General features: G+C 39.9%; 1 protein-coding gene across 1 annotated transcript in view; it reads right to left on the reverse strand.

The window, feature by feature from the left end:
* The window catches only part of GRM2 (glutamate metabotropic receptor 2), a gene marked incomplete at its 5' end in the record, with an annotated part of 58742 nt that extends 41167 nt beyond the window's left edge, over window positions 1–17575 (reverse strand). Inside the window, one exon of the mRNA XM_083351198.1 lies at window positions 17105–17575. Coding sequence (XP_083207324.1) covers window positions 17105–17575 — 471 coding nt within the window. The remainder of the gene's footprint in view (window positions 1–17104) is intronic.
* Between the last annotated feature and the right edge of the window lie 1246 nt (window positions 17576–18821).

An 18821-nucleotide genomic window follows, 5' to 3' on the forward strand; every position in this document is an offset into this window, starting at 1 on the left:
AAAATATTTATTTATTAAATCTGCCTTTCCACAACAGGCAATTTCTAGTTTAGAGTCCTAGTCCTGCCTCAGGCATGAAAGTCGACTGGATGACTTTCGGCCAGTCTCTCTCAGCCCAAACCACCTCACAGAGTTGTTGCTGTGGGGAAAATAGGAGTTTAAGTTGTCTTAAACTGAAAGTTGTCTTAAATTACCATATAGTCAGGAATCACCACAATATAAAAAAGATGTTGAGATTCTAGAAAAAGTACAGAGAAGAGCAACAAAGATGATTAGAGGTCTGGAGGCTAAAACATATAAGGAACGGTTATATCTAGTTTAATGAAGAGAAGGACGAGGGGTGACATGATAGCAGTGTTCCAATATCTCAGGGGCTGCCACAAAGAAGAGGGAGTCAAGCTATTCTCCAAAGTGCCGGAAGGCAAGGCAAGAAGCAATGGATGGAAGCTAATTAAGGAGAAAAGCAACCTAGAACTAAGGAGAAACTTCCTGACAGTTAGAACAATTAATCAGTGGAACAACTTGTCTGCACAAGTTGTGAATGCTCCAACACTGGAAGTTTTTAAGAAGAGACTGGACAGCCATTTCTCTGAAATGTATAGGTTTTCCTGCCTGAGCAGGGGGTTGGACTAGAAGACCTCCAAGGTCCCTTCCAACTCTGTCATTCTACATATCCCTCTTGAGATATTTATAATTGTTTTTTAAAAAAGGTAGGATATAAATATAAATAAGTATGGATATGCCCAGGGTATGTTTAAAAAGTCAATTTGATGACCATGAAGATGTGTGCACATTACAAAAAAAATCATTTTTTTGTGTCTGCATTAGACCTAAATTCCAGGCAGTATATTATCTCTTCTCCCTCTATCATGGTAGCAAAAAAACAAAAAACAACATCTTTGGCATGGTACCAGGGAGATTTTGTAGAAAGGCTTGTTCCAGAATGAATCCAGGAAGAACAACAATCAGAACCCTTGTTTTTCTCTACTGGGTAAAGAGAAGCCAGAAAAAAATAAATTAAAATGGTAAAATGGCCAACATCCCATGAAATCAACAATTGACATATGGGGTTGTCCAGGTATGTAGGTACAACTGGCATAATAGTATCCACTTTTTGAGATGTTTGTCCCCTCTAGTCCAGAACAACCATATTTTAAATTTGTAGTTTCCGTCTTTTGTCTCTTTAATCTTGTGCAACTGATGGAAACAATTAAATGGAACACTTGACTATTTGGTGCCATTTTCTCTCTCTCTAGCCAGGAGGAATTTTTCTTCTGCTTTTGGTTATATTCTACTGACACCCTCTTAATTGTTTCTTCTTCTCAGACTGCTCTCTTCCTCCAAAGCTGGTGGCGGGGTACGCTGGTCCGGCGTTCTCTTTTGTTTGCCGCTCTTTGTGCGATGTCAATCCAGAGATGGTGGCGCAAACGGGCCTTCCAGCTCAAAGAGGAGAGGAGGGTTAGGGCCTTGATGCTGTATGTTTGGCCCGAGAAGTCGACCGTCCTCTTGCAGTCAAAGTTAAGGATGTGGCTTACAAAAACTCAGTTCAAGAAATATCAAAAGGCAGCCCAGGTGATTCAAAATAACTGGCGGAAGTATGTTCTTCATCAGGAGCTCAGCAACTATTCATTCAACAGCCTGGGTTATGATGGCATAGATTTGAATATTGACATTATTGTCGAGTAGCAAGAACTCAGGAACAAAAGAGAAAAGTATTTGTAGAATATAACTCCAATCAATCAATCAATCAATCAATCAATCAATCAATCAATCAATTCAATAAATTCAATAAATTCAATATGTTTTGACTGGAAGTGGTTGTTAAAGCACATTTTTAATACCAATATTTATTTGGAATGTTTGGAATGGAAAGCCAGAGTTTGTAGTGGGTGCATATTTGTACCCTGAGAAATTCTGGGAGAGGCATAGTGAACTAACCTGTCTCTAAAAGAGGAGAGACAATGATTATGGCTTCAGACTGGTTCTATGGAACACCTCAGGAAGACAAGAGATCACCCACATGTGCTGTTGGCAGTGACTGTTGCAAGGAGATTGTGGGACGGTGGTCTTCCATGGGTCTGAGTGCTGAGAGACAAAGGAATCAGCCATCACACCAACTATGGTAGAACCTTTTAAAGGACTATGAGCCTCATTTTCTAATCACTTTCAGAAATTACCTATTTAACTAAAGGCTATTAGATATCTTCAGAATTGTAAGTTTGAACAGCCACCTTGTAGCTTTATCTTCATTCTTAAACAAAAGAGAAAAAGTTAAGTCTAGCAATTTAAAGAACTGGAAATAAATGCCAAAAAGCTAAATAAGACTTTAATCCATGAAAGTTATAAACAAATTAAGGGTCAAAATAAGTTTGAAATTTTAAGATTTTTATTATAAGTTTTTGCAACTAATTATAAATAAACAACCTTTCACTAAATTGTTTTGTGTAATAAGTAATAAGAAAGATATGAGATCTTATGATTTCAGAAACTGGATACTAAAAGGAACTAAAGGTTCCAGGAAAAGAAAAAAAGTGCAGATTTACCTTTTGTTCTCAGTTGATGTTGGGATTTACAAAATGATACAAAATGTTTTGGCATTTGAAATACTTTAATTTTTGAAGAATGGGATCAGAAATTAGTAGCCACAATATCAGCACTAATGCCTGCTTCTATGGATAGATTCCCCTTCATGGATTACTGCCTTGTTGTGGCAAAGGGGCTTGTGTAATTCAATGAAGCTATGAGCTATGCTGTGCAGGGCCACCCAAGATGGAAAGGTCATAGCAGAGAGTTCTGACAAAACGTGATCCACTAGAGAAGGAAATGGCAACCCACTCCAGTATCTTTGCTATGAAAACCCTATGGACAGTACCAAAAGGTAAAACAATATGACGCTGGAAGATGAGCCCCTCAGGTCGGAAGGCGTCCAATATGTTACTGGGGAAGAGCAGAGGGCTAGTACTAGTAGCACCAGAAAGAATGAAGCGACTGGGCCAAAGCCGAAAGGATGCTCAGCTGTGGATATGTCTGGTGGTGAAAGGAAAGTCCAATGCTGTAAAGATTTTTTCTCCATAGGAACCTGGAATGTAAGATCCATGAATCAAGGAAAGCTGGACGTGGTCAAACAAGAGATGACAAGACTAAACATTGACATCTTAGGTATCAGCGAACTAAAATGGACAGGAATGGGTGAATTTAATTCAGATGACCATCAGGTATACTACTGCGGGCAAGAATCCCTCAGAAGAAATGGAGTAGCCTTCATAGTCAATAAAAGAGTAGGAAAAGCAATACTGGGATACAATCCTCAAAATGACAGAATGATCTCAGTTTGAATCCAAGGCAAATCATTCAACATCACAGTAGTCCAAGTCTATGCCCCAACCACTGGTGCTGAAGAGGATGAAATTGACCGGTTCTATGAAGCCCTACAGCACCTTATAGAACTAACACCCAAAAATGATGTCCTTACCATCATGGGGGATTGGAATGCTAAAGTAGGAAGCCAAAAGATAACCGGAATAACAGGCAAGTTTGGCCTTGGAGTACAAAATGAAGCAGGGCACAGGCTGATAGAATTTTGTCAAGAGAATACGATGGTCATAGCAAACACTCTTTTCCAACAACCCAAGAGACGGCTCTACACATGGACATCACCAGACGGTCAACACAGAAATCAGATTGACTATATGCTTTGCAGCCAAAGATGGAGAAGCTCCATACAGTCAGTAAAAACAGGACCAGGAGCTGACTGTGGCTCAGACCATGAGCTTCTCATTGCAAAGTTTAGGCTTAAACTGAAGAAAGTAGGGAAAAGCACTAGGCCACTCAGGTATGAATTAAATCATATCCCAGTTGAATATACAGTAGAGGTGACAAATAGATTTAAGGAATTAGATTTGATAGACAGAGTGCCTGAAGAACTATGGACAGAGGTTCGCAACATTGTACAACAGGTAGCATCCAAAACCATCCCAAAGAAAAAGAAATGCAAGAAAGCAAAATGGCTGTCTGAGGAAGCTTTGCAAATAGCTGAGGAAAGGAGGGAAGCGAAAGGCAAGGGAGAAAAAGAAAGATACACCCAATTGAATGCAGAATTCCAGAGAATAGCTAGAAGAGATAAGAATGCCTTCTTAAATGAACAGTGCAAAGAAATAGAAGAAAACAATAGAATAGGGAGGACCAGAGATCTCCTGAAGAAAATTGGAGAGATGAAGGGAACGTTTAATGCAAAAATGGGCATGATAAAGGATCAAAATGGCAGTGACCTAACAGAGGCAGAAGAGATTAAGAAGAGGTGGCAGAATTACACAGAAGAACTATACAAGAATGAGCTTAATGTTCCTGATAATTACAATGAGGTGGTCACTGACCTCGAGCCAGACATCCTAGAATGTGAAGTGGGCCTTAGAAAAGCTGAGCAACAACAAAGCTAGTGGAAGTGACAGTATTCCAGCTGAGCTATTCAAAATCTTAAAAGACGATGCAGTAAAAGTGCTACACTCAATTTGCCAGCAAATTTGGAAAAATCAGCAATGCCCACAGGATTGGAAAAGATCAGTTTACATTCCAATTCCAAAGAAAGGCAGTGCCAAAGAATGTTCAAACTATCGCACCATTGCACTAATTTCACATGCTAGTAAAGTTATGCTTAAAATCCTACAAGCTAGACTCCAGCAGTATGTGGATTAAGAACTACCAGAAGTACAGGCAGGATTTCAAAGAGGCAGAGGAACTAGAGATCAAATTACCAACATACGCTGGATCATGGAGAAAGCTAGAGAGTTCCAGAAAAACATCTACTTCTGCTTCATTGACTATGCTAAAGCCTTTGATTGTGTGGATCATAACAAACTGTGGCAAGTTCTTAAAGAGATGTGCATACCAGACCATCTTATTTGTCTCTTGAGAAACCTATATGTGGGCCAAGAAGCGAGAACTGGACACGGAAGCACTGAGAATCTGGACAAGGAAGCACTGGACACGGAAGCACCAGAGCCTTGGTGGAGCAGTGGGCTAATGCCTCCTTAAGTAACACCAGCTGCCTGCAATTAGTGCAGGTTCGCATCCCACCAGGCTCAAGGTTGACTCAGCCTTCCATCCTTCCGAGGTAGGTGAAATGAGGACCCAGATTGTTGGGGGCAATAAGCTGACTTTGTAATAATGCCGCTTGGGGGTGTGTGTGAAAGCCCTAACAAGCAGGCATATACATAGAATGAAGGCTACTGCTAAGCTTGTAAGCCGCCCTGAGTCTTCGGAGAAGGGCGGGATATAAATGCAATTAAAATAAAAATAAATAAAATAAAATAAAAATAAAATTGGGAAAGGAGTCCGGCAAGGTTGCCCTGCCTATTTAACTTACATGCGGAGCACATCATGAGAAAGGCAGGGCTAGATGAATCAAAAGTTGGAATTAAGATTGCTGGAAGAAATATCAACAACCTAAGATATGCAGATGATACCACTCTAATGGCAGAAAGTGAAGAAGAACTAAAGAGCCTCTTGTTGCGGGTGAAGAAGGAGAGTGCAAAACCTGGGTTGAAACTCAACATTAAGAAAACCAAGATCATGGCATCCGGCCCTCTCAATTCCTGGCAAATAGATGGGGAAGAAATGGAGGTAGTGACAAAGCTTCAAAGAAGTCGTTGGGATGTGTAAAAGAAAGACTGAAGGAAGATAAGATTCCTATAACAACTGAACGAATTAAGCTTCAAGATTGTTAGAAGAAAAAGATGAGAATATAAAGATGGTTTGTTTGAACAAGGATAAAATAACACGTTTTTATAAAGCTAGGGCAACCTTTTACAAACTTTTGCTGATGCTAGAATTGAAAAGTTGATGATTTATGGATTTGCATATAGATAAGGACTGCATTATGGAAAGGAGATAATCTGTTTGTAACCTTATAGGGATGAAGATTTACTAAATTTGTTTGTACTTATTGTGCAAAGTTACTTCCTTCAATATTTTTTCATCTTTTCTTTTTTCCTTGCACTCTTTATTCTTTTTATCTCTCCTTTTCTTTCTGAGTTTGGTTTGTATTTGCTTTTAATGCAGTAATTAAAATCTTCAATTAAAATTATATTAAAAGAGATAGGGCGATGGGGAAACACACAAACGCAAAAAACTGGAAGTTCAGAGATAGAAGTCTTTTGCTTTCAGGGGGCTTCGTCCTTGAAATCAGAAGTCAAATAGTGAATGTTTAGTATCGTATATGCAGTTGTTTCACTGATATGGACATTTGGGTGTTTTAAGATTGCTGTCCTATTTCAATTATCTGTCCTATCCCAGAAGACCAGAAGTCATCCTTGACCTTCTTACTGCTTGAAGAAGTGGGGAATAAGTTACATGTTTTATTTTCTCTAATGGTGCCTTTAGTAAACAAGCAAAGTTAGGGCCACAGCTCAGTGTAATTAATAAAATCAGCAGGTGAGAGAGAAATGAGTACTGATGCTACTGTAGTTTCTATATATTTCAGCAATTAAGTTATGCTGACTTCACCGAACCCTGAATCTCAGAAAAGGGTAATTTACCTTCTGAAAATACTCAGAAGCAGATCAGAAGCAACTTGGTATATTTCTGCAGTGGGGTTCCAAATTAATCAGGGCCTCACCTTTTTCAATGGGCCCATTTCCAGACACAACTTTTAAAAATAGGGGAAAAAATAGGACTCTTACCTTAGTTGTAATAGTTACAAAACAAGTTTGCTTATTTATTTATTTATTAAATTTATATGCTTGTTATCAAGCTACGGTACTAATCATCTTCTACAGACTGAGAAGATTTCGATTTTGGCCTGTTTTTGATACAGTTGCAAAGCTTTTTAACTGTGGCTTTAGAATAATCTTTTTATTATTTTATTTATTATTTATTTTTATAGTAATTATTTATTATACTTAATAAATTCTAATTAATTCATTAGTATTAAGACATGTTTTTATTAATACAATTTGTTGAATAAAAATAGTAGCCTGATTTGCACATAACGTGACAGCATAATGTACAAACACACTACTATTTGCTAGCTTGCTCAGAACTAATGCAATACACACACACCTAATATGAGCCATGATGGCATAGTGGTTAGAGGCTAATCCTGTTAATTCCTAATTGCCAGCAGTTTGGCATTTCAAGTTTCACTTGTTCAAGGCTGAATCACAGCCTTCTATCCTTCCGAGGTTGGTAAAATGAGGACCCAGATTGTTGGGGGAAATATGCTAACTCTGTAAACCACTTAGAGAGGGCTGTAAAGCACTGTGAAGTGGTATATAAGTCTACGTCCTATTGCTATTTCTCCATATAAAGGAGAAAAAGTCAAAAGTAGATATACTTATCCCATATCTTGTAATCAACATCATAAAAGTTTTTAAGCCACAGTAATCAACAATCTGTTTTGCAGTCCTAAAGAAAAGGAACAACTAGTTTTTCTTTTCAAGTTTCCTAAAAATATTATCATTATTGCACTTACGCTGCACATATCTGGATGATCCCCAGATGTTCAAATTTTCCATTTCTCTTTGCCGCTATCTAACAGTTATATTTTGCAGCCCACATAGAGTAGCCTTATTTTTATCTCATATTTTTGAATCTTTCCCCGATTGACTCATCTGGAACAAACCTGATGAATTTTGGGCACTAACAAGAAGTTTATTTGCCTAGGATGTTTTTTGTTTTTTAATCCCATTTATATCCCGCCCTTCTCGAAAGACTCAGGGCGGCTTACAATCTAAAGCACAAATCAATGTGTTTAGCAATAGCCTTCATTCTATGTATATGCCTGCTTATTAGGGCTTCCCCCCCCCAAAGCGGCATTATTACAAAGTCAGCTTATTGCCCTCAACAATCTGGGTCCTCATTTTACCTACCTCGGAAGGATGGAAGGCTGAGTCAACCTTGAGCCTGGTGGGACTTGAACCTGCACTAATTGCAGGCAGCTGGTGTTACTTAAGGAGGCATTAGCCCACTGCTCCACCAAGGCTCAGTGCTAATGTTTGCTCAGTGCTGCCTTATTGATTATTATGTTTTGAACTATTAACTTCTATTCTAATTTTTCTGTCATGCCATGTTTTAAATATTGATTTAAATTTTATAATTCATCTAGACTTGGAGAACATTTTTTTCAATAATTAAGAAACAACTAGCTTACAACTACCATATAGTTTCTGACATAATGGACTCAGATCTGATGCAGTGCTTTATCACTGAAAATTTCTCAGAATATTTCTCTTGGGAGGTGATGTAAAGAAGTTGAAATAGGGCATCCCTGCACTAGCTAAACAAAAGAAACTCTACATTTTTAATAAAGTAGGAATTGTATTATGGTATCTCAAATTAGGTGATTCAACTGGAATCCAAGTCAAATGGTCTTTCACATCAAAGGAAAAGTTCAAGTAGCAACCAGATCAACCTCAGAAGATTCTGCCCATGTGCTCTCCTAATGAGTTAGTATGGTCTATGGCAGACATGTCAAACTCGCAATGTCATGTGAAATCATGCAATGTATCGGGATGGTTTTGCCATTGCCGGCAATGGGGTGGGCATGGCTTCCGCATGATGCATTCGGCCCACAGGCTGGCAGTTTAACACCCTTGGTCTATGGGGTTTTTCTAGAGATTGTAATTGATACAGAGCCATTGACAACAAATATTACTGTGGTGAACAGAAAACATCAGTCTCCTTGTGAGTAAGCCATAACAGTAGGGTATAATATGTGCTGATTCTGTTACCTGCAGAATATAAAGGCTGCTTTGAAGAAGGTATGGCCGTAGGGAGATGACAAAGAGAAGCTTGCAGGGAATCCACTTGCTGGGTGACACTTATCAGGCAGTTATAAGCAAACTCCCCAATTCTTCTGGACTGTCTGGTTGGAACTTAGCTCATTGCCCATGCTAGAAAGCCTTCCTCAAAGGGTAGAACAGGACAGAGACTACTCATATGCCCAGAGCTAAACTGGAAGGCTTACTGACGATGTTGGTGTGAAAGCAGGAGAACATGCCTCAGATAGTTGTGGCTGCCAGACTTGCAGACGTCCTTGGTTAGATCTTTTATTTGGAATGTTACTTAGAGTTTTTGGTTTGGGCTGCATGGGTTTCAAAGGTCTGCTTTGGCTTTCAACTGTTGTCCCTGAATGTTCAAGGAGCTGGAGGGAATATACTTCAACAGGTTCTCTAACTTTTTGGGGAGTCTGGTGTTTGTTTTCTGTTACTTGTTAGTCAGCCCCTACTCCTCTGTCTACCAGGGTCTCTTGCACAATTATATGAAGCTGATCGTCTATGAAGATTCTCAGTCATCCAGGTCATCGTTGTCCCAAAAGTGCTTTTTCAAGAGGCAAGTGGACTTTTTTTTGTTTTTCCTTGAAGACATTTTGTTGCTCATCGAGAAGCTTCTTCAATTCTGGTGGGGAATGGAAGGATTTATATATGAAGCCAATCCTTTTTTCCTTTAAAATTGAGATCCCTTCATTTATTTATCCTTAGATGAATGAAACAAAAGTACCCTCTTGCTTGAAGGGACTAACTGCTTTCTTAAATTAACTGCATCCTGAAAAAAAAATACCATAGATTGTACTTATACACATGTGTATACATGCAGTTTTGAAAAAACATACCGGTTGTCGAACTTTTTTTTTCCCCTTCTAAAGAGCTTTTGCAGAAACATCTTAGAAAAAGACAGAACAGAGATGTAAGAAGGTATTAATTCACTGTCTACTTTGGACAAAAAGTGTCTTAGCTGACTCAAATCTGTTGCTCTCTCTGCCAGTCCCAGGGGACTGAGTGAAGAGAATTGGAGACAGAAAGCCCTCAGGCTCTTTCCAGCCTAGAAGGGGCACAAAACATGGGAGATCAACTAGTAAGAAGAACCCAGAGTTATTAATAAACGTCTTTTGTGTTGCTACCACAGCTCTGTGGAGACGAATAGCCACCTAATTGATCTGCTTATTCTTTTAATAAGCTCATTAATTATCTTGCCATCTATGGCTCTTTCACTTTGTATCCCTGCTTGCCCTTCTTTGTTTACTCAACTTTGTTGAGTTTGTTGGGTTTAGCAGAAGATTCCTTTACAAAAATGGCCATCTATTGTGTTTTGCTTTTTTATTCTGTCTTGCATTTTTTGTCTACTGATACAGAGTTAAAGCTCTGAGGGCAGGGTAGACCTGGGAGAGACCATCAGCTTTATGTATTTCTTCTATGACTTCCTTAACAAGCTGGTGTTTGTCATCAAGATTTGCTCTTTTGGGCAGAGAAGAAACAGACACAACTAGGACATTTAAGAAGAACATTTGTCCCTCTATATAAACGACTGCAATTTCCAAACTGCCCAGAAGTGGGAGGTTAACAGATGCTGAGAATGGTAGAGTTGAGCTAGGAAAGCAACTTTCTTTGAAATATACCACTTCGCTGTTATTGCTTGACACGCTGTCTGCAGGCACACATTCTTTGGAATCATCAAGGGAAGGAGATGCTTTGGGCATTGGAAGAGTATTGACTGCCATCTATTCTTTGGGAGAGTGCCCCTCCTGGCAGGCCTTATGGGACAAAGAGTACCCCATGGGAGTAGTGTGAAGTAGGGGGCCTTTCAAAAAGTAATGTGGCCTTCGGTTAATATTTCACTCCACATTTTATTTTTATTTATTAAATGTCATTGCTGCAAACATTGACATGTTTTTGCACTGACAATATAAGAGGCAGCCTTTTGGTTTAACTGTTTGGCTTTGAATCACAAAAGCGCGGGAGGGATTCAACCCGGACGTTTTAAGAAGATAAGAAATAGCGCGCTTCAAGGGAAGTGAAACTTCATGTGTGTCAAGGGGAGGAGAAATATAAAAGCTTTTTGGATCAAAATTTGGTGGAACATTCAAAAGATTTTTAAGAGAAAGATAAAGTTTTCTCCGCAATTGTTTTTATTGGCTATTGTTGTAGATTGTGATGTTAAAGAAACTAACTTGATGTTGAACATGATAACAGCAGCACGGTTAGTGGTGGGACAATATTGGAAGAAGGATAGTTTGCCCACTATAGAAGAATGGGTGTTTAAAGTTTCGAATCTTGCAGAAATGTCTAAGATTTCTGCTTATTTGAAAGATCATTCACAGGAAAGATATATTTCAGTTTGGAGGAGATGGATAAATTATATTCAGAACAAATATTGGACTAAAAAGTTCCATTTAGCTTATGAGTAGATTTTAGTGGGATATTGTTATTGGTACTTTGCTTGTAGTTATGTTAAAGGGGAGTTAAAGCACATTATGAATTTGGTTAATTGTATATTATGCACAATTTTTATTTAGAATATGATTATTGTAACTATAATCCTGTATTTAGCTCTGGGAAGTGGGCGGGTTTGGGGTGGGAGGGATTTGGGGATATATTGTAAAATTTTGTTTTTGTAAAACTCTTTAATAAAAAAAAAGGGGGGGGAGGAGAATTCAGATTCTGGCATCCATCCATGAGTGCCGATGCTCCGTTTTGCTCATTATAGACTTTTTTTTAGAATAAATAATCATACAGTGCTCTTTGATGTGTCTCTTTAATCAGAACCATGACATCATGCCAGAATCTACTTTCTTTCAAGCATCCTGGGGAGTTCTGAGCCCCCGCCGCTGTCTCTAGCAAGGGACAGAAGCTGGCAAAGATTGAGGGAAGAATCTTCATCATGGGAACAGGAACTATTGAATGCCAAACTTTATGTCAAATTGTCGAAATGTGAATTTCACCAAACCCGATTAGATTATCTTGGCTATAGAATTTCCGATGAGGACATCGAAATGGACCCAGCCAAAGTGAAAACAATAATTGAATGGCAGCCCCCAAAGACTCGTGAACAGCTCCAGAGCTTCCTAGAGTTTGCCAACTTCTATCGTCAATTCATTCCCTCTTTTGCCGAGATTGCTGTACCCCTTACAGAATTACTCAAAATGGGTAAGGGACGGGGAAAACCACGACCTGGCCAACCACTAACATGGAGTATGAGTTGTCAGAAAGCTTTTGAGAATTTAAAAAGACTATTTGTGGCTGGACTGGTTCTAAAGCACCCCTGCCCAGGGGAGCCCTTCATAATTCAAGTAGACGCCAGTGACATGGCAGTCAGAGTTGTGTTACTGCAAAAGAATAAAAGTGGGGTCCTGCAACCTTGTGCCTACACCTCTAAGAAATTCAGTGAAGGCAAGAGGAGATGGACAGTCTGGGAGAAGGAGGCCTTCACAATTAGGTAGGGGCTATTAAACTGGTGACACTATTTAGAAGGGAGCAAGGTGCCTTTTGAAGTATGGACAGATCACAAAAATTTAGAGGCACTAAAAACTCCCTGCAAATTGTCCCCAAAGCATGTGCGATGGGCACAGTACGTTAACCATTTTAATTTTATCCTAAGTACATACCAGGAAGAAAAAAACTTCCTAGCTGATGTGCTATCCCGATTGCCACAGTACAAAAGTGAATGTGAAGAGGTCTATAAGGCAATTATCCCCAGTTCACAACTTGCGGCACAACTCACACCTCGCAGAACCCCTAATCCTGATGACCCGGGAGTGAAGAAGATAAAACGAGAGCTCCTCACTGATCAATGGTTCAAAGATAATCAAACCTCCCTAACATGCAGGGATGGTTTGGCATACAAGGAGGGGAAATTGTATCTACCTGAAGCCCTCCGTTTCAATGCTCTCAAACACAGCCATGATATAAAACAGGCTGAACACTTCAGATATTTAAAAACTCTACACCTCATCCACTGGCAATTTTGGTGGCTGGGGCTAAAATGAGATGTAGAAAAACATGTCAGGAGCTGAACCATATGTGCCACCATGAAAAGAATTCCAGGGAAAACCCCTGGGCTAATGCTGTCAGTGGCAGACCCTTCTCAACCATGGGAAGAAAGAGCTATGGACTTTATTGTAGACTTTATTGTAGAGGAAATACTGTCATCTGGACTGTGATAGATCTGTTTTTTAAGAGGCTCGTTTTATCGCCTGTAAAGGACTCCCATCTGCACAACGACAGACTAAATTGTTTCTGAAACATATCTACTGACTGCATGGAGCCCCTAAGCGAATAATTTCAGATAGAGGAGTGCAGTTCACAGCGAAACTTTGGATGAATTAAATTAATTGGATCATCTCAAGGCTTATCATCTGCTTTTCATCCAGCTACCAATGAGGCTGCAGAATCCACTAACAAAATGGTGGAGCAATATCTCAGATGCTATGTTTCCTACCAACAGACAAACTGGACTGACCTCCTCCCTTTCACTGAGGTGGCCTACAAAAATTCTGTTCACAGCAGCACTGGCTACACGCCTTTCAGAGTAGCCACAGGAAAAGAGTTCAGCCCAATGCCTGACTACCCTCAGGTACCCTCCGCTTCCCAGACACTTGATCAATGGGTGAGGGGGTGGGATGAGATTTGAATAACCACAAAAATGGCGTTAAAAAGACTTCTGAGACTTATCAAAAAGTTTTATGAGAAACACCCCAACAAACCAAAAGCCAGCTCCTAACTTGTGTGCTGTTTACATTACAGGATCTGTCCTTTTTCTAAGGGGGGGCAGATGTCAATGCTGCAAACACTGACATATTTTTGCACTGACAATATAAGAGGCAGCCTTTTGGTTTAACTGTTTGGCTTTGAATCACAAAAGCACGGGAGGGATTCAACCCTGACGTTTTAAGAAGATAAGAAATAGCGCGCTTCAAGGGAAGTGAAACTTCTTGTGGTAAACTAATTGGTGAATGTGATTCATGATGTGTAATTAAGGGAGGGAGATTCTGTAGGACATGATGTGTCAAGGGGAGGAGAATTCAGATTCTGGCATCCATCCATGAGTGCCGATGCTCCGTTCTGCTCATTATAGACTTTTTTAGAATAAATAATCATGCAGTGCTCTTTGATGTGTCTCTTTAATCGGAACCATGATATTGAATTTATATGCCACCCATCTCGGTGCTCAAGCAAGCATGAACTTAGCTGGCTCTTATTCATTTCCTAGATATGGAATAGAGTAGGCTCTTGTGGCTAGCTTGCATGGGTGTCTGGCTCTGGAGAATGAAGAGGCAGACAAGAAAAGAAGGCTAGGAGTATCTATAGTTCCTTGTTTTTCAATCACATGGCTTTCTTTTTAAAAAAATATCTAAACATAAATCACTCTATCCCAGAACCAGATGCCTTTGAAAAGAGGGTTATTGTGGTGGGCTTCCTGCATACCTTAGTTAAATGACTAGCAAAAAGTTCATCTATTTCTTCTGTTTGGTTGTTTGGCCTGTAGTATACCCCTATAGCAATGTCATTCTTTTTTCATTTTTATATTGACTCAAATGTATTCAAGATATTTTTCATCATTGTTCTCTTGTATTTCTGTAGAGTTATACTTATTTCTTACATATAGTGCTACTCTACCTCCTTCTTTATTAGGTCTGTTGGTTTTTTAAAAAAACTCTCCCTCTAGCTGTATGTTCCACTCATTTCCATAATGGCAACAATATCATATTATCTAGATTGTAGTGTCATTAGACTGGGCAATGAAGAAGGTTTGTCCTGGAATGTCTCCAGAAGATTTGCTGAAATTAAGTGACAAATGGCAGTGGATCCAGGTGTCTCTGAAGGAATCTTATGGCTTTTGGACAACTGGAATTGAGGCCAAATCTGAGACTGAGGCAAACATAGCATGAGGCCCTGAAGCATAATAATAATAATAATAATAATAATAATAATAATAATAATAATAATAATAATAATAATAATAATAATAATAAACACCTGGGCTGGTGAGAGTTCTTTAGTGCTAGTGCACCTTCAACAAGCTCTTCTCAGCCAGAGGTTGTGCTAAATAAACGTCCACCTTGGAATGTTACAGGCTTGATTTGAAGGAACCGATCTTCCTTACATCCCGCTTTTGGGAAGTGACTCAGAAATCTAAGAGCAAAGCTCTGGCAACCACACTTCCTCCCTCAGTAAATGAGATAGTGACACTCAATATTCTGTTTCCATCTTTCGGCAGTGGCTCTGTACACGATAATGGTATGTTTATTTGCATTAATGTAGCATTAATAGGGATTTTTCAATAGCAGCAGCTAATTACTCTGTCATATGAAAGCTATGGGATATGGTCTTTCCATTAACAAGCTTAAAATCAGAGAGCCCTTTGGTGGAAAGGAATGAGCCCAAAAGAAGAGGTAAAGATTTGGCTGGCCTTCAAGACAGTCTTCATTTCCTGAACAGGTATTTGAATTAACATGATTATACTTTCCCTCCACTGCAGGGAGTACAGCCAGGATATTCAAAAACTGCTAAAAAGCCTCAACTGAAATCCCCAAAATTTTATTCCATTTTTCCTAATGTCCAATTCCTCTTCTTCCACAATGTAAGCTCTGGGTTCTTACTTTGTCTGTTTGTGTTCTACTCCTGTCTGCTTGTCATTTATGTTACAAACACATGACATTAAAATTCCACTTCATATAACAGTTCTATTCCATTTCTCCTTCCCCCCCCTCAATATTCCTTTTTTTCTTTGCTATTCTCTTCTTTGATAGGACAGAAAAGGTTTGGAATCCTTATGTGGCCAATTCCCGTAATAAATGTGAGGGAGGAGAAGCCCTGGGACTCATGATTTAGATCAGACATGTCAAAAACAAGGCCCGGGGGCCGGATCCGGCCCACAAAGTGGTTTCATGTGGCCCGCGAAGCCATCCTGGAAACAGTGAGGGAACGGCCCCCACTGCCTTGGCCCTGGCCCGGAGACCCTCCTTCTGCCAGAGACCCTCAGATCTGTCCCACTCCTGCCCAGGCCCCCATAGGCACCCTTGATGCGAACGATGTAGAGCTGGCCATGCCCACCCAGTAGGCCATACACACTCTAGCCATGCCCACCCAGTAGGCCACGCCCACCCAGGCCATACTCATCCGGCCCCTTGAGGGCAACCACAATGCTGATGCGACCCTCAATGAAATTGAGTTTGACACCCCTGATTTAGATCAACATTTCATCTATAGAATCCTTTTTGGTCCAGAAGGAAAGAATTGAGTTTATTTGATGGATGTATAAGGCAAAGCAATAATCTTTCAAAAAGCAATATCAAGTTTTAAACTATGGTTATTACTGTACTTATTTTATCCTCATTATGACTTGTGAAAGAATTCCGCTCAGTCTTGCGCTTAGTCAAAGTGTAAGATAATAAGTGCCTATCATTGAAAATGGATATGTATAGAATATATATGCAGCATGTTTACAGCATAAACTCATAAGATTTATGCAGTGAGATGTGTGGCAAACAAATTTAATCAGTGCTTTTTTTGTAAAAGAAAAAAGTGCCAGAACTCACACATGTCATACAACCCACCTTGCCTATCCTACAAGGTTCCATCCAAAAAAGGTGCCGGAACTCCGTTCTGAGCATTCTATGACAAAAAGCCCTGAATTTAATAATAAATACATATTTACTTACACTATAGTCCCATATGACTTGGTCTGAAGTAAATACATAGTAATGCATTCTTAGTCTTTAAGGAAAAAGAGGTTAAAACTTTTCCAGTCCCTAACAAGTGAAAAGGGATGGGTGAATGGCATCTGTTGAGTCTCATTACATGTGATATATTGAAAGTTTTATTTCCTGAGTTGTGATTGTGAATTACAGTCAAGAAATAAAAGAATTGGAACTTTCACAGCTGTTCATCTCTTATGTCTCAGCAATCCTTGCAACAACCCATAAACCAGAGATTGGCAAACTGTGGCTCTTTAGATGTTGCTGTACTGTATTACTCAGTATTGACCAAACTGGCTAGAATGGAAGGGCTAAAAGTTTGTAGTAAAGTAACACTAGGGAATGATAGCTTTTTCAGTACCTGTATCATGTACAGGCCAAGACTAATTTCAAAATAAAAATGTCCTCCTCACAGTGTGTTAATGTTTTTCCCCTGTGTTCCCATGTCCACAAAATCAACATAAAAATCGTCCAAGGCCTTTACCCAATGCCCAGATCTCCAAGCCCAATTCCCTTCTTTTACATTGAGCTTTTTATTGCTCAGCACCTTCTCACAAGATTCCACACATAGAGTCTCTTGGTTCTAGGCACCAACATCCCCACAAACTCTTTCTTTCTCTCTTTTGTCCCTTGTACCTGGATTGAGACATCACTGTAGGAACCCCCAATGACACCTGTGATGGCTGTAGGTACATCGTCGTGGATGGCGTAGGACCCATCGGGGCAGATATGCTCGGTGCCATCCACTCTGGTGAGGGAGGCACGGACAAAATCCAGTGATTGCTCCAGGGCATAGGTATCTTTGGAGCAGGTATCCAGGATGTGTGCCCCTAGGGTAATGCCTGGTAGAATATGGTGGTTCTTGTTGATCTCATCTAGGGCAAAAAGCATAGCCTCGAGGCGTTGGATGCCACGATGTTCGTTGATTTTGCCACAATCCTCCGCAGGGCTACCTTTCTCATGAACTGGGAACAGGCCTCCAATAACTAAGTCTCCTTCCAAGCTGATCTCCTTCTTGCTTGCCACATTATAGCTTGGATTCTGACTATTGGCATTGCATGTAATAGGATAAGCCAGCAAAATCCATAGGGTAGCCAAGAATATCATTGCGTTGCTCCAAAAAGGCAGCGAAGGCCTTTCTGAACCACTGAGATAATACGGTCAACACAAAGGTCTTAGACGGTTTCTCATTTGTTCTGCGCAGCTGAGCCCATAGAGTGCAAGAGTGCAAGCAGGCATGGAGGAAACACAGCACCTTTGATTCAACTGTAGGGATCAATTGTACCCCTCTCCCCAGGAGAGGCCACTCTCAGAGGAGCTTTAATGGAAACATCCTTGCTTGTTGCTCCAGCTGCTGCTTCTTGGCTGGAGGCTTTTGAGAATGAAAGCCCAATGCCTGCAGGAGGAGAGAGAGAGAAGGAAAGAAAGAAAAAGAAGAAGAGGAAGGTGGTATGGATCGTCAATTGCATTAGGACAAGTTCTTTCTGTTCCAGATCTGAGTTTATATGAGGAGCTCTCTGGCTACCAAATATTACAACTTCTACAGGGGGAAATCTCTAAATCGGTCACTCCATACATGGGAATAAACAGAAGAAACAAGGGGGATACAAATGACCTGATTTCCATAGTTGCATCAGATGGTACATCATTATACTGTATCATAAGAGCATCAGTTGCGCAATGGTGTCATGATGTATGTATCATCACTTGAACATTGGCATGGCCTGCCGCTCACTTCACAGCAATGTCTTAAAGACTCTCTGGCAAAGAAGCTCGTATTTACTTCTGGTGAACCAGAATCTCCTTTTTCAGCATTCAAAGCAAAGTCATGGGGAATATGTTCCTCAGGCCATAATAAGGATCGAGGGTTAATCGTTCAGCTGCCCTTCAGATGCATTGGGCTGTCATTTCCATATCCCAGAAATCATGGTATATGGAACTGGTGGAGTCCAGCTCACCTGGAAATGGCCCAACTGCAGGAAACAGGTGAAGTCCTAATTTCCCACTCTGCATGGCAAGTCCTACAGCCTCTCTACCTGAAGAAAATAAATTCTAAAATTTATATTTCCTTTTAAAAATAATTAATTTTCCAGGTGCATTATTTATTTTCAAGTCCAAAAAAGGAAAACACTATACAGTTACACCAATCATAATATCCCTAAGAAGTGTGGGTGGTTTTTTTTATTTAAAACTTTTCCATAACTTTTCCCCGGAAGTATTCACCTATGTATCTCTAAATTTAATATAATTCACTGATATTGACAAGTCTTATTTTTTTAGAGGTAGCATCAGGGCTCCTGAGAAAGGTAAAAAAAATTCAAGATGACACCTGCAACCCCTGGAATCAAAGCCC

Source organism: Vipera ursinii, assembly GCF_947247035.1.
Source record: "Vipera ursinii genome assembly, chromosome: 2".
Classification (NCBI taxonomy): domain Eukaryota; kingdom Metazoa; phylum Chordata; class Lepidosauria; order Squamata; family Viperidae; genus Vipera; species Vipera ursinii.